This window comes from Glycine max, chromosome 19, assembly GCF_000004515.6.
Source record: "Glycine max cultivar Williams 82 chromosome 19, Glycine_max_v4.0, whole genome shotgun sequence".
NCBI classification, from domain to species: domain Eukaryota; kingdom Viridiplantae; phylum Streptophyta; class Magnoliopsida; order Fabales; family Fabaceae; genus Glycine; species Glycine max.
The window spans coordinates 3,330,899-3,345,131 of NC_038255.2; the positions used below are offsets into that span (position 1 = coordinate 3,330,899).

A 14,233-nucleotide genomic window follows, 5' to 3' on the forward strand; every position below is an offset into this window, starting at 1 on the left:
AGTTAGGGTTTTAACGTTTTGGGAAAAAAATATCCTCACCTAAGCTATGTCATTTTAATCCCTTTGAACTTTATTTAATCTTTTTTTTGCGTGACAAGTAGAAGGAATTAATGTGAAAGTTTCCACCGTGTGCGTCCAGGTGACACTTAACGTGTCACATCACACATTTTACTAACAGTGTTAAGAGACTACTAACGTGACAAATGAAATATAAAGTCAAAAATCATTTTGACATTTTTTAAATATTAGGGACCAAATTGAGAGCACCTCCTAAAGTAAGAAACTAATTTGATAATTTACTCTTAAAATTACATTTTGAAGTTTCAGTAACTAAAACATTAGTTATATTTTCAACAAAAACTAAGTTAAGAAGAATATTTATTGATGACGATTATCAACAAAAACTAATTATATTTTATATTAATTATACTTTTTTAATGAGAATTATTTCGTAACAGTTGAAAAAAAATTATGTTATTCAAACATACACTCGGTAATTGTCTTTTGCAGTTAAAACTTAAAACCATACCCAAGAAAAAGTAGGAGTGACATTGGAAATACAAGAAATATGTTTGAGTGAAAAAAATCCATGTGTTGCAGCGGCGTAATTGAAGGGGCGAGGGTAGAAGTAGAAGAATTTTTTCAGTTACTAACAAATTGCCGAATTACGTTTAAAAATAAATAAATTTTACATCAGTTCTCGGAACATGCAATATGTACTTTGCGTTTAATTTTAAAAAAATAATAAAGTAAATAAAAATTAAAAAAATCATTTAAAAATACTTAAATACACTTTTATATTTTTTAGGATAAAATGTTACTCTTATAAGATTTAAATCATACACAGGTTTGTTTAAAATGCATTTTTATATTTTATTTATTATTATTTTTAAATATATAAAATAAAAATATTATTTTTTTAAATATTAATAAAATTTTAAACATAATTGTATTAAAATTGATGAAGATGATTACTTATATTTTAGTTAAACAAATTTTATCTTAAAAATTTAAGAATATTTAAATTTATTATAATTGTTTTCCTAAATAATAATAGTAATATAATACTTATACAAAAATTATAAATTAAAAAAATATAAAATAAATAAGAAAGTATAATATATAATTATCTAAATTTGAATGTTAGTTTTTATTATTGTTGATATTATGTTAATATGTACTTAATTTTTGTGTGTTTGTCAATAATTACTTTAATATATTTCTTGTAAAATTTTAAATTATTTTAAATTTATTGAGATAGTGTGATTTTTCTTAAATATATATAGTTTTTCATTATTTTAAAATAAAAGTTTTCATAATGATTACTACTAATGTCTTTTAGTTATCTGTTATTAAAATATTATTATTATTATTATTATTATTATTTATATATTTATTAAAATTTATAAGAGTATTACTTCTAATTACTGTTTTTTATCAAATATATTTTAAAATAACTAATATAAAAATAAAATAAAGTTGAAAATAGATATAATATAATACTCCTACAGAATAAGAATAAAAAATTTAATTTTAAAATATTATTTTAAATTTATTTATCAATAAGGATTATAATTTCATTTTTAATATAAATAGATATGTTCATTCTTAAATGTTGCAATTATTATTATTATTATTATTATTATTATTATTATTATTATTATTATAGAATCATCAATCTTAACAATTATATTAAAATATTTTAAATTTAAATTTAAATTTTATTTAATCATAAAATCTCTAAAATATTTATCAAACAAAAAATCAAATATTTTAAAATTTAAATTTATATAATTTATCAAACAAATAATTTTTGTCAAAATTATCACTATAACTACTATCACCAAAATAATTTTATGATTAAACCAAATTTAAATTTAAATATTTCAATTTAACCTTTTATTTTAATTTAAATTTTATTTGATTCTCATGATTATATATGTATAACCAACAAAAGTCAAAGAGAAAAACTCTCTTTTATCACATTTTATAATAGTCAAACTTGCATTCAAAATCCTTCCTACCCCCACATAATCAAAGCACAAAAAAAGTTATCTTTAGTAAGAGGTCAAGTGCACTTGTGACATTTATGGATATGGGTCACCCATGAATTCAAATTGATCCAAACTGATTCGAATAATTTGGGTTGGATCATTTATCTATTTGGATCAAAATCAAATCAAATAAAATCTTAGGTCACGGGTTTAGATTTGTAAATCCGATCAAAATCAAACCGAATCAATCAAAACTAATAAAAAATTTTAGAGTGGTTTGGTTTGACTTTAAATACCACTAATATTGAGACTCCAAGTGTTGGAACAATAAGTGTTAGCATCATTAACATTAGAACTTCTCAAAGTTTACTTATAGGTACATTGTTATTTGTTTCACCTTTTTTCATATTTATTTTTTGTCATGTTTACAATATTAATAGATCATATTTTGTTCATTTGTTTCAACAAATCTGATTGAAACAAATCTGGTTATAGCAAATCTAGTTGTAATGCTTATTACAAGAAAATAATTTATAGAAAATAGTTGTGATTCAGACTATTATAATAAATCTGGTTGAAAAATATTATGTTTTTTATTTGTATTAGTATATTTTAGAATATTATGTTGATGGTATTAAATAAATCAATTTTACTACTTACATTTGATGATATTATATTAATTATATTAAATATTTAAATGAATTATGTTATAAAATAATAGTTTTAAAAAAAATATTAAATTTGAATGGATAACTCGTTGATTTGAATCAAATCAAACCGTTCATGAATAGATTGAGTTAGATTTCGATTTCAAAAATAAAATTATAAAGACCTAACTGAACCAAATCAATTAACTTTAATTAGGTTGAATCCTAAATTTAATTAAAAACCTCGTGGCCCACGAACAACCCTAGGCTGTACAATTATAACACCTATTCACATTACAAATAGTGAAACATATTATTTTATACCTTTAAAATAACTTATTTTAATTTTATTATTTATTTTACCACTAACTTTTTTTATGTTCAATTTTTCAAGCTAAAAGCTTGTGAGTTAAATGCTTGCGAGGGTAACCTTTTTTTTTTCAAATGCCATTGGGTTTAAAGTTCAAAAGACAGTCCGAGTCTTATGCCATTGCGAGTTAAATGCTTGCGAGTGTAGACGTATTTTTTAACCAATTAAATGGCAGATACATCTTGATCTAATAATGCGTTTGGATAGAGAAGAATTTTAATTGAGGAAAGTAATTTATGAGAGAATTTGAATTTCTGTAATTTAGAATTCATTGTTTGGATGTGAGCATAAAGAAACATGTATAACTAGCAAACCAATTGTATTTTTTCTTTTTTTTTATTCATTTTTTTCATCCTCATAATTTTAATTTTTTTTATCCAAACACAAAATTTTAAAATTAAAAGAATTTCAGTTGAAGTATTTGAAATTCTTAGAATTTTAAATTTCTCAAAATTTTAAATTTCTCCATCCACACACTATAAGAGAATTTTATATAAGATGAAAAATAAACATAAATTCTTTTATTAAATCGTTATCACTGATATGAGTAGTGAGACTTTATACTATTTGTATAAATCCTTTAGGCTAAATATGGCAAGAGTTACTACTTAATTTAAATTAAATTAAAGTCATAATAACAAAATTCGTTAAATGATTGACCTACGGATTTTGATATAAAAACAGTTTCATTTTTATAAATATTTAAAAACATCTATATTTTTGCAATTTTAATCAATCAACCATGTCAAATGTGATAAATTAAATCAATAAAATAAAAGGTTTAAATATATTTTAAGTTTTTTTAGGTTTTTTTTTTATTTTTATCTCTGTAAAAAACAATTTATTTTTGTCTTTATAAAACGTGTTTGTATTATTTTTCATTCTTAAAAAGTTTTAGATAAAGTTTTAAATAGTAAAAAAATAATTTTAAAGAGTGAAAAAGATATTATCTAAAATATTTTAAAGACATTAAAAAAACAAATATATTTTATGAAGAATAAAATAAAAATAAATAAATTTGTAAAAGGAAAAAATAAAAAATGTTAAATTACAAAAACAAAATAAAATGGTTAATTTTGTACAGGTTGTTCGAATGAGATGATGAGTTTTTTTTTTTTTTTCATTATCACTTATCAGAACCTGAACAATTAATACGCATAGTCATAGGATCTATCTATTGATATTTTTCTCCAGTGCTGCTCCATTATTATTTATTAATTCAATCACTTTCTTTTGCAGTTGAAACAAGAGTCATGAAAAAGAAAAAAAAGTGTTAATTATATTGAGTGATATTCTCTGAAAAGCACATGTTTGCAGCAGTGAAAATAAAGTGAATGTGAGAAGGAACATCTATCTATGTAGCTAACTAGTACGATGAGACTACAGTATATCATTCTTGGAGTAGGGTAAATCAAGTAATTATTAAAAAAAACTTTAAATTAAAAAATAGAAATAGACAATATTTTAAAAAATAAAATTGGATATATAATTATAATACATATCATATGTATGTTAGGGTCAACTGTTATCTAATCTTTTTTATTTGAAAAATATAAAAGTAATAAAATATTAAATAAATTTTTTTTAACCAAATGATTTTTAAATCAACTTTATTTCATTTTAGTAAAATATTTTAAAATAAATCTATTTAATAATTGAAATATGAATTAAAAAATAAAATATATAAAAGAATGTATTCAAGAAAATATGTCATTGTTCCTAATATTTATATAAAAAAAAAAACTGTTATAATTTATCATCTCACTATGTCATGTTAAACATTTTATTTCATTTGATTCATGTCTTTCTTTATCTTCTAAACACATGACTATAAAGCTACTGTTATGCAAGATATTTCTATTTTCTATGTTGTCATCACACCTTCAACTTTAGCATGTTCTCAGCTATATAGTGTCCTCCATATGACCTAAATTCAACTAAAGTCTTGAAATATTTTAGAGTTTATTAACATTGACGTAAAATTATGTATGCATTTCTTACAAGAGAACTACATAAAGTACTAAGAACCACACAAAAATAACTTAAAGAAACTCACTTAAAAAATTCTCATTGAAATGCTCTAATCACTCCTCTTCTTTAATATTAGGGGCATCAATCCCTTCAAACCGAGTTATGTTACCTGCCTCGTTTAGTTGCTATTTTGATTCCAGTTGGTGAACCATTTGAATTAGATAATTATGATGTTAGATATCATGCTTTGCAACAATCATGAAGGATGTTGTCCTTTGATTCCCTAGTAGAGCCATATTGTCATTCTTGGGCTGGGAGTTCATTTTGTATACACACAAATCCAAGAAAAAGAAAATCTCAAAATAGAAAGTAAGCCAATCACAACTTTTTAGAAAAGCTGATGATATAAAAACAATGTTTTTAATGAACAAAATCCTAAAAAATAGAACATTATATAGAAATCAAACTGTGGACGTACCATTTTCAAGGAAAAGAAAAGCCCTAGTTAGGCCCAAGATTACTTTATTATAGACACTCAAATAAACAGTTAACATAGTTAATTAAGATGTATAAGTTTGCGTGTTGACATGTTAATCCACGTTGGTTGGACCATTTTCCTACCTTCAGACTAAGGATGTATTTGAAATGATAGAAAAAAGAAAAAAGTTTGAAATTTGAATCATAAGTAGAAACAGAATTTTAAATTTTTGTCTTTAGAAATCAACTTTTCCTCCCTTTCCCTTCCATTTTCACTTTTACTGTAACCAAACAAAAGAAAATATTGATTATTTGTATTTTGATTATTTTTTTTCCACCCAACCAAACATATCATTAATGACACCATTAGTAGGCAGAAGATTTTCTGTTTTGAAATCAAAGCCACCTAACATAGTTATTACTGCATTCTGTTTTTTTTTTCTTTCAAAACAACCACAGGGAAACTGTCCTTTCTCATCCAGAAAATTATTATTGAAACTTAAAGCATCTAACACTTCACTATTCAATTCCTTTTACTATAGTAAATAATACTGAAGTTTATAGTACTAATTACAATGCAATCAACACAACCAAAAAAAAACAACATAAAAGATGCCATTAATTATTATATAAGAACCCAATATCAGCTTCCTCATATGTTAATTACAAAAGCTCAAGTTTATAGTCATGAATCATGATTCAAGAGAAATTACCCATTGCAAGTATCATTTCCTAGAAAAGATAAATAACCCTATAAACACTGTAATTGAAAAGGTACTTTTTGTTATGTTCAATCCAACCTTCTCAACAGATAGGCAACTTGAACTTCCTTTGTCAATGGCATGATCCAATCACTGTATAGATCAGCAACCAAGCTTGGATTTATTTTGTAGACAGGTTCAGTTCGATGTTCCTTCGTAGTTACAACCAGTTCTTGACCATAAGTCTTCGTCTTCATGTCAACTCTCCTCTTAATTGCCTCTTCAACTTCAGGATATGTTAGCAATTCCATCAACTTGTCCTTGTCCTGAAAAGTCACCACCACGATAAGAGAAAGTTGATTCTGCGAAAAATCCATCTTACAGAAAAATGAAAACGAAACTTGAAATTGTCCCTTAGCAATATGTTGCAAACTCGTTAAAATTTGTAAGCATGTCCATGAAAATTAGTACCATTTACCAGTAACCAAATAGATATATACATGACCCAGAAAAACTTATGACACAAAAATTAACAGTTTAGCATGATTAGTTGATCGCTAATTTGATTTAAAATGTTTGCAACGTGAAGCAGATTTACAGTTGACAATATGAATTTCCTAGAAAAGTACAAAAATAACAAGAATTATATGTGTCTTTCCCTCTAAGGTTCTAACAGGTATTTCTATTGTACCTGTGCTATAATGGCATCTTTATATGAATCTGGACTAGCTTGATATTTTGCCTCAGCTACATATTTGCCATAATGAATTCTCTTTGAGAGAGCCTGCAGTCACAAGAAAACAAAAGTTTCCATCAAGAAAAGAGCCAGAACTTATGATTACAATCTCAACTTACTTAGAGGGAGAGAAATTGCTGAAATTTTCAAAATAAAACAAGCTAAATGTTGACCAAGGCAAGTTACAATTTGTACCAACATAAAAGAACATATAGGCTTGTGTTGGTAATGGGTATCCATATTAGTTTTCTAATTCTATCACTTGTCTTTATTTTTTATCAAGGGGGCAGTCAGGCAGATTATGACTTATTTTCTATGGAAACCTATCACTTTCATGGCCTGATCCTGTTTTGGAGGTCACCACAGAGTACAGAATTTACTTTCTTAGGAAAAAAAACTCCCACTAACATGATCCTGTTTTGATGAGGATCAGCTTTTTTTGTTCTTCATTGAAATGAAAGATTGTTCTGGAAAATATCAAACCAATGGATATTGACATTGCACATGTAAAAAGTTAAATACCAAAGAGGAAATAGAAAAGGGATATGAAATGATGGTATAGATAGATTCATATATAATAGATAATAATACTATATGAAGTAAATTAAATAATTGAAAATAGAAGGTGGTACAACCCTGGCGATTATGTCAATTTAGAAATGAATTTGACAAAAAGAAAACCAATAATGTGTACCTGCAAGCATATTACATCACAAACAGCACTGGATCCAGAGTTACCATCATCTCCTTGCTTGACTATTTGTGGAATAAGAACTCTGAAGTATAAACTCCATACTTTTTCATTTATATTAATTGAATCAGCAATAGGGTGCAACACCTATCCATATATGATACAGAAATTCAGTGAAGAAGCAATTAGAACATAAAAAATATAGCAACAGATTCATTAAACATGTAACACACACACAGACAGAGGCACAGAGAGAGAGAGAATTAAGCAGTAATTTTTTTAATTAACAAGCTGATTGATTTTCCTTTCCTTCTTTGTTTTACAGTTATTTGTGCAAGCGTTCTGGGTTGAAATAGTCTAATAGCTTATACTATCATATAATGGCCATGCATTTCCCTACTTGGTGTACATTTTTTTCTCCTTTTCAGTGTAACTAGTAACTACAATGTTTTAATTTCATCATAATCGAAAAGAAAAAACTAGCATTTCAGTTAATAACAAAGGGCCACCTCTTACACCAATCCTACTTTCAAGGATCTATTTCTTTAAAATTAACCTTTCACACTACAATATTCATGCCAGTTTCCGATCAGTTTTAAAAATCTATAGAGATGATTGAGTAATTGGCATGTCGTCTTTATGTCCACACAGCTAGTGTCACTGATAGTGTTATGAATAGCATTTCATTAAACTCCTCCCATGCTGAAAACTCCTAATTTAAAGAATTATACACATTGTTATTCTATCTACCTGAAAACATAGTTCTGTCAAATTGAACATAATAAATTTAGCGACTAAAAAATTCTTAAGGGAACAATTTTGATTGCTGCTAAGGAATATACTTTACCTGAGGATACTGCAAAGGTGGTAACATTGGTTCAGGTAGGCCATCTGGAAAGAATGGATGCTCATCAGGGCTCTTGTACCTACCCACCTTCAGTGGAATGGAAATCCAGTCAGCAAAAGTAACATTTATATATCAAGCATTTGTGCCTTTACTTTATCATTTTTTTATAGAAAACTTTTAGTCAAGAATTGCTTTTGAGAGTTAGGTCCACACACACACCTTGGCATGAAGCCTCTCAGTTTCCCTGACCATGTACTCAACCAACGAGCCACGAAATCCATCCATGGAGAAGGCATCAGGGTCATATGTATCTTCATTGTAACAGTATTGCGCTCGCTCAATGAGACCGAAGATTATGCTATCCTCTTGACGAACTAAAGAACGTCTTATATGATCAAGGGTCAGGTTGTCACTCTCATCAACTCTTTTCTTGGTTGGCACTGACCTACACAAGAGAAATAAGATAATTTCAAATCATGACTGAACAAAATAGAAAGAGAAAAGCGATGGGCAAGACATCATTTGCAAGTTGCAACCTCACTAGCCCCACTTGACAATAAAACAAAAATTGAAAGCATGACACTAAGAAAAAAAGACATCTATCATACTAAAAGTATAAAATATAAATTTAATTTCTATGCATTGTCAATCAGAAATCATCATACATATAATTTTGAAGTTGTTTATTATAAAAATAAACAAACTTGTAATTTTCTTATAATTTTGAAGGCAATGCTAACGTTAACACAGTAAAAACCTTTTGCACTATAAGCACATGTGTTATTTTCTGATAAAATATTTGATAAAAATATAAGCATCTACAATATTAAGAATAAAAAAATAATTCCATGCTCACATTTAGGGATGTTTATGGGTCGGGTTTGGCTAAATCCGTTACTCAACCATATCAAAATTTAACAGCTTGAGTTGGGTTGGGTTTGTACAATTTTTTTACATATCCGATCCAACCCAACTTGATTATGATCAGGTTGGTTAATTGAGTTTGAATATTTAAAAATTATTTTAGATTTTGTAAAAAGTTAATCTTTTTAGAATAATAATTTGATTTTATCTAAAGTTTTATAAATATATAATGACTAAATGCAAAGAGATCAAATTGTGACAATATTTGACTAATAGAATTAATGATTTCAATGTTAATACAATATTTTTATTTTAGAAAACATAAACAAAATCAACACAGATAAAAATAACAACTTAAAAAAGAAATAAAATCATGGGTGGTTTAATTTAATAATTTAATAAATTATGTGAATGAAAAATCAATATATTTTATATTTAATAATTAATTTATATATAATAATAAATTTAATTATATGATTTGGGTTAGATCGTATTGAAAAAATTAGAATTTGTTACCCAACCCAACCCATATATGACAAGGTCTTAATTGGGTTGGATCGATTTGGCCCGAACCCATAATTGGGTCGGATTGGATCCCGGGATAAACACCCCTGAATCACATTACATCTTTAAGCAATTGAAAAAGTGTATTAAACTTCTGAAGACACTATTTTAGCAAGCCTAGAATAAAATAAAATAAAAAGACAATTGCTGTAAAATTTTCTGATCAAGCACATACACAACTAACCCAATTGCATGCACTTTCCTCTTTGCTAATCCACCGATTCCCATTGAACCCCAATTAACTCCATAGACAATTTCAAATTGCATGCACCCCAATTGGAGAAACAGAACAGAACAACCAAAAAATCGAAACTTTCATATCAAAAACTGAATTTCAGAAAAACCCAAATGAAAAATGTCTCTTACTCGACGGAAGCCGCATGTGCCCGGAGAGAAAGATTGGTTTTGGGGGCGAAATTCGAATTGGGGTTGAAGGAAATCGAAGCACTGAGAGTTGAGCGATGGAAAGCGCATGTGGGTGGTGTTGAAGGGACTGAGATGGTGGTGGCTGCTCTTAAAAGCTTAGACTCCATTGAAGAAGAGAAACGAACGAGAGAATGAGGTTTATGGAAAACTCCACAAAGAGGGAAGAAGACTTTTAAAAAGAGCTGAAACTTAGAAAAAGAAAAAGAGGGATTTGTAATAACATTGAGAGGAATTGGTGGGTGAGAAATGAGAATTCAAAGGTTGTCGACTCCTGAAACGTAGTAGGTGGAGATGTGAGTGACCATACCAAACTCTGTGACGTAAAATGTTTGGTGTGCTGTGGGTCGTTAGTTAGGGATTTCAACTTACAAGACTAGGCTGTTTTTTTTTTCAAGAGTTAAATATAGGTTGAAAATTTGAGATGAATATAATATGAGAGTAGTGGTATTTTATATAGTACTAGTACTATTTCTAGGGTTAGAAAAACTTTATCCGTTGATGCAACTGATATTGGATTTATAAGTTTGAATTCTTTGAATGAAAAAAAAAACATAATTAGAAAGACATATATATTAAAGATGGTTAATCAATTTTTTTTTTGTTAGTCATCCGCATCCATAAATATTACTTAGATAGATACTTAATACAACATGGTAATAAAAAAGATTGAAAGAACTTTTAAAAGTATTATGATATTTGACTGACTGAATTTACTATATAGGATATTAATTGATGGTTTAAATATTTGTTTTCATTAATTTATAAATTATCCTTATCTCTTATTTTCTTTTAATTTACATACTGATTTAAATTTTTATCTTTTATATTTGATTTAAATTCTTTAGACTTTTACCTTTAATATATTTCATAATCTTGACCAAGTTGATTGTGTTTTAAAATATAACAAAATAGGGGACATTATTTAATTTTAATTATTTTGATTTAGTAAGTTGCTAATTACCAAATGTAAATATATTTGATATTCTAGTAAATAAATTTGTTTAATTTTTTAGTTTATTATATATATATATATATATATATATATATATATATTTACCTTAATTATATAAAATAAATAATTTTTTAGTTTATTTTTATGATGAATAATTATAATTCTTGTAAAAAAATTAAAATTATAAAATTTACATATTAGATTTTTTTATAACACTAATAATATTAAAATTAATGGATTGTGTTATTTTTAATGATGATGTTTAATAAATGATAATTAATTATTTAATCCCTAATCAAAATTTTGATCCATAAAACATTTTATATCACATCATTCATTTTTATTTACATTCTATTACATCATACTAGAATTTACTTTAACAAAGAGTATTTTCTTAAAAAACACTAATAATTAATGTAAGATATATTTTGGATAAAACCTTTTCAAAATGATTTTATAAATCACACTTTTAATTTGGACTTTATAATAAAGATTTTAGTTTCATTATAATTCTCGGTTTACACAAATAAAAAAAATAATAAATAAAAAAGAATAATGATTTTAAAATTAATCTTATTATCAGTTATTCATTTTTTGTTTTTCAGTACATATTATTAATATTATAAATTATATGACAAAAAAAAGTAATTAATTTTATTAAAAAGTTAAAATAATAATTATTTTTAAATATATTTTTTTCTTACATAACGTAAACATTAAGAATTTTGGTCCGGAGAAGTAATAAATTTCATTTAATAATTAAAGATAAGTTTATAGCTATTTTTAAAAATTTATTACTGCACTAATATTTTTTAAAATGATATAAATTGCATTGATAATTATAGTTTAATTATTATTTCGTTAGATTTTATTATATTCACATAAATAAAAATAATTTATTTAATAAAAAAAGTCACATTTGATTCTCACACCATGTAAAAAATTGACTAATAACAATTATACATCACTTTATTTTTTTATGAACTCAGATCATTATCTTGATTTAATGTGAGAAAAAATACATATATTCTGTTTTGAAGTGGCGTGCTCGACGTGTTCCAATTTCCTGGAACCACATATTCTGTTTTCATATGTCAACCACTCCACTTCAGTTCACAAATTCACATTGGTGGTGCTTTTTTATTCTTTAATTAATTAATTAATGACTTGCTTGTTAAAGTGCTGAGCACTAATTTTTCAGTTAACTTTAAGAATTCTGTATTTCATTTCCATTTAAATCAGTATATAATTAGATTATAAAATCAACCAGGTCCAATAATGATTGAGTTCTTAAGTTTACTGATAAATGTTTGATTTCCTATATGCAAAATTTACTTTAATAATTTACTTTAAAAATTTACTGATAAAATATCTTACTTTCTGACAGAAAAAATTAGCATATAACAACATTAATTTTTAATATATACTTGAATTAGAAAATATTGACGTATCATTTTAACAAAATTAATATTTTGATTCTTTACCTTTTTTAATGTTTTTGTTTTTTTAACATTGATCTTACCATTGTATTGTCGAGGTTAATTTATCAAATCATATATTTCATCCTCTTTTTTCTCCAACATTTTTACCCCAAAATCTCACCAGCTCTCTTTGTTTCTTTTCCCTCTTCCACGAGTTCCCAATCAAACTTTGAATGGACTTACTTCCTTGTTCTTAAGAGGAATATAATACTAGTACATTTTTTTTTATAACACTCATCCTAATTAATTAAAAGTTATTGAACGGTGTAAAATTAAGACAGAAAATTATTGAGTATGATATGAAAGTCACACGATTTTGTAAGGTTTAGTAATAAATTTCAATCAATAAAATATATAAAATAATATGTTCAAATTTCAAAAGAGTTTCTAACACTTTTCTGGGCATTAATGCATGGTAGTATTCGTCCACCAGGACCACCACCTAATCACACATGAACAACTTGCCACTGCTCTTCCCTTTTCACAAATGGACCCCCTTTTATTCTTGTCAAAAATTGAAAACTTGACTCGTGAAAAATAAGAAATCCCACCACCTTGTACTTGTTGTGTGGCCCATTTCTCTTTGGACACCACCTGTAAATCCAACCTTCACAAACGTGCATGGCAAGTCTCCTTTTTTATTTGTTATTATTACACTTTTTAACAATAGTAGTACATTGTCTTGAACATATATTGTTGTGTTTTTAGTCTTGAAAGAGTATTTCAAAAGACAATGTCTACATTTTTTTGGAATAATTTTGGATCAAGTGTTTATATATCATTTTGTGATATAAATTTTTAAAGTGACTAATAAAAGATGAAAACACTACTAAAAAAAGTCTTTTTTAGGACATCAATACTACGACAGTTGTTTATAACCGATTTAGAAAGTAGTATGATGACATTTTTGTAATTATTGTGACTAAAACTATATTTTACGACGTATATTCTAAGGCGGTTATTGAAAACCGCCTTAGAATGTTATACGAATTAAATTTTACGCCGATTTTGCTGAACAACCTTAGTAATTTAAAAATAAAAAAATAATATAAATATTTGAAGAAATCTGATCCATTATTAATTATTTTTTTGTTTTGGAAAAGATAAGAAGAAGAAATATGAAGACACTCTTGTTTCTCTCTCCAGTCTCCATTATCTCTGCAAGTGCCTCGCTGGCTTCCTACTCTCACAAACCCTACCCCTAACCGTCGCAACCACGACCACGACCACCACCACGATTTCGTCGCCCTCAAGCCTCTCTACCTCCTCCCCTACAGCCGAACAGAGCCCTCTACTCTCTCTGGACTCTCTCGATTATGCGGTGCACCTTCATCACCTCCACGGTCGGATTCAGATCTCGTGCCACCCGTCCACCATGCGGCTCGCCACTGTCGTCGCCGTCCAGTTCACCGCTGGAGGTACGTCATGCGGAGCTGAGATTTTCAAACCGCTCCGAAAAGGCGCGGTCTAGAGGCTGGTGGAGAAGTGGAAGAAGAAGACGAGGCGCGAGAA

The 14,233-nt window shown here is 26.9% G+C and overlaps 1 protein-coding gene across 1 annotated transcript; it reads right to left on the bottom strand.

Annotated features, from left to right (window-relative positions):
• Positions 1-6,060: 6,060 nt before the first annotated feature.
• On the bottom strand, positions 6,061-10,663 carry LOC100793028 (chorismate mutase 1, chloroplastic). Its single transcript, XM_006603829.4, has 6 exons — positions 10,229-10,663; positions 8,654-8,879; positions 8,435-8,521; positions 7,591-7,734; positions 6,852-6,944; positions 6,061-6,486 (listed from the first exon to the last, which is right to left on the bottom strand). The coding sequence occupies exons 1-6, from the start codon at positions 10,393-10,395 to the stop codon at positions 6,250-6,252; spliced, it is 954 nt and encodes a 317-aa protein (XP_006603892.1). The 5' UTR covers positions 10,396-10,663; the 3' UTR covers positions 6,061-6,249.
• Between the last annotated feature and the right edge of the window lie 3,570 nt (positions 10,664-14,233).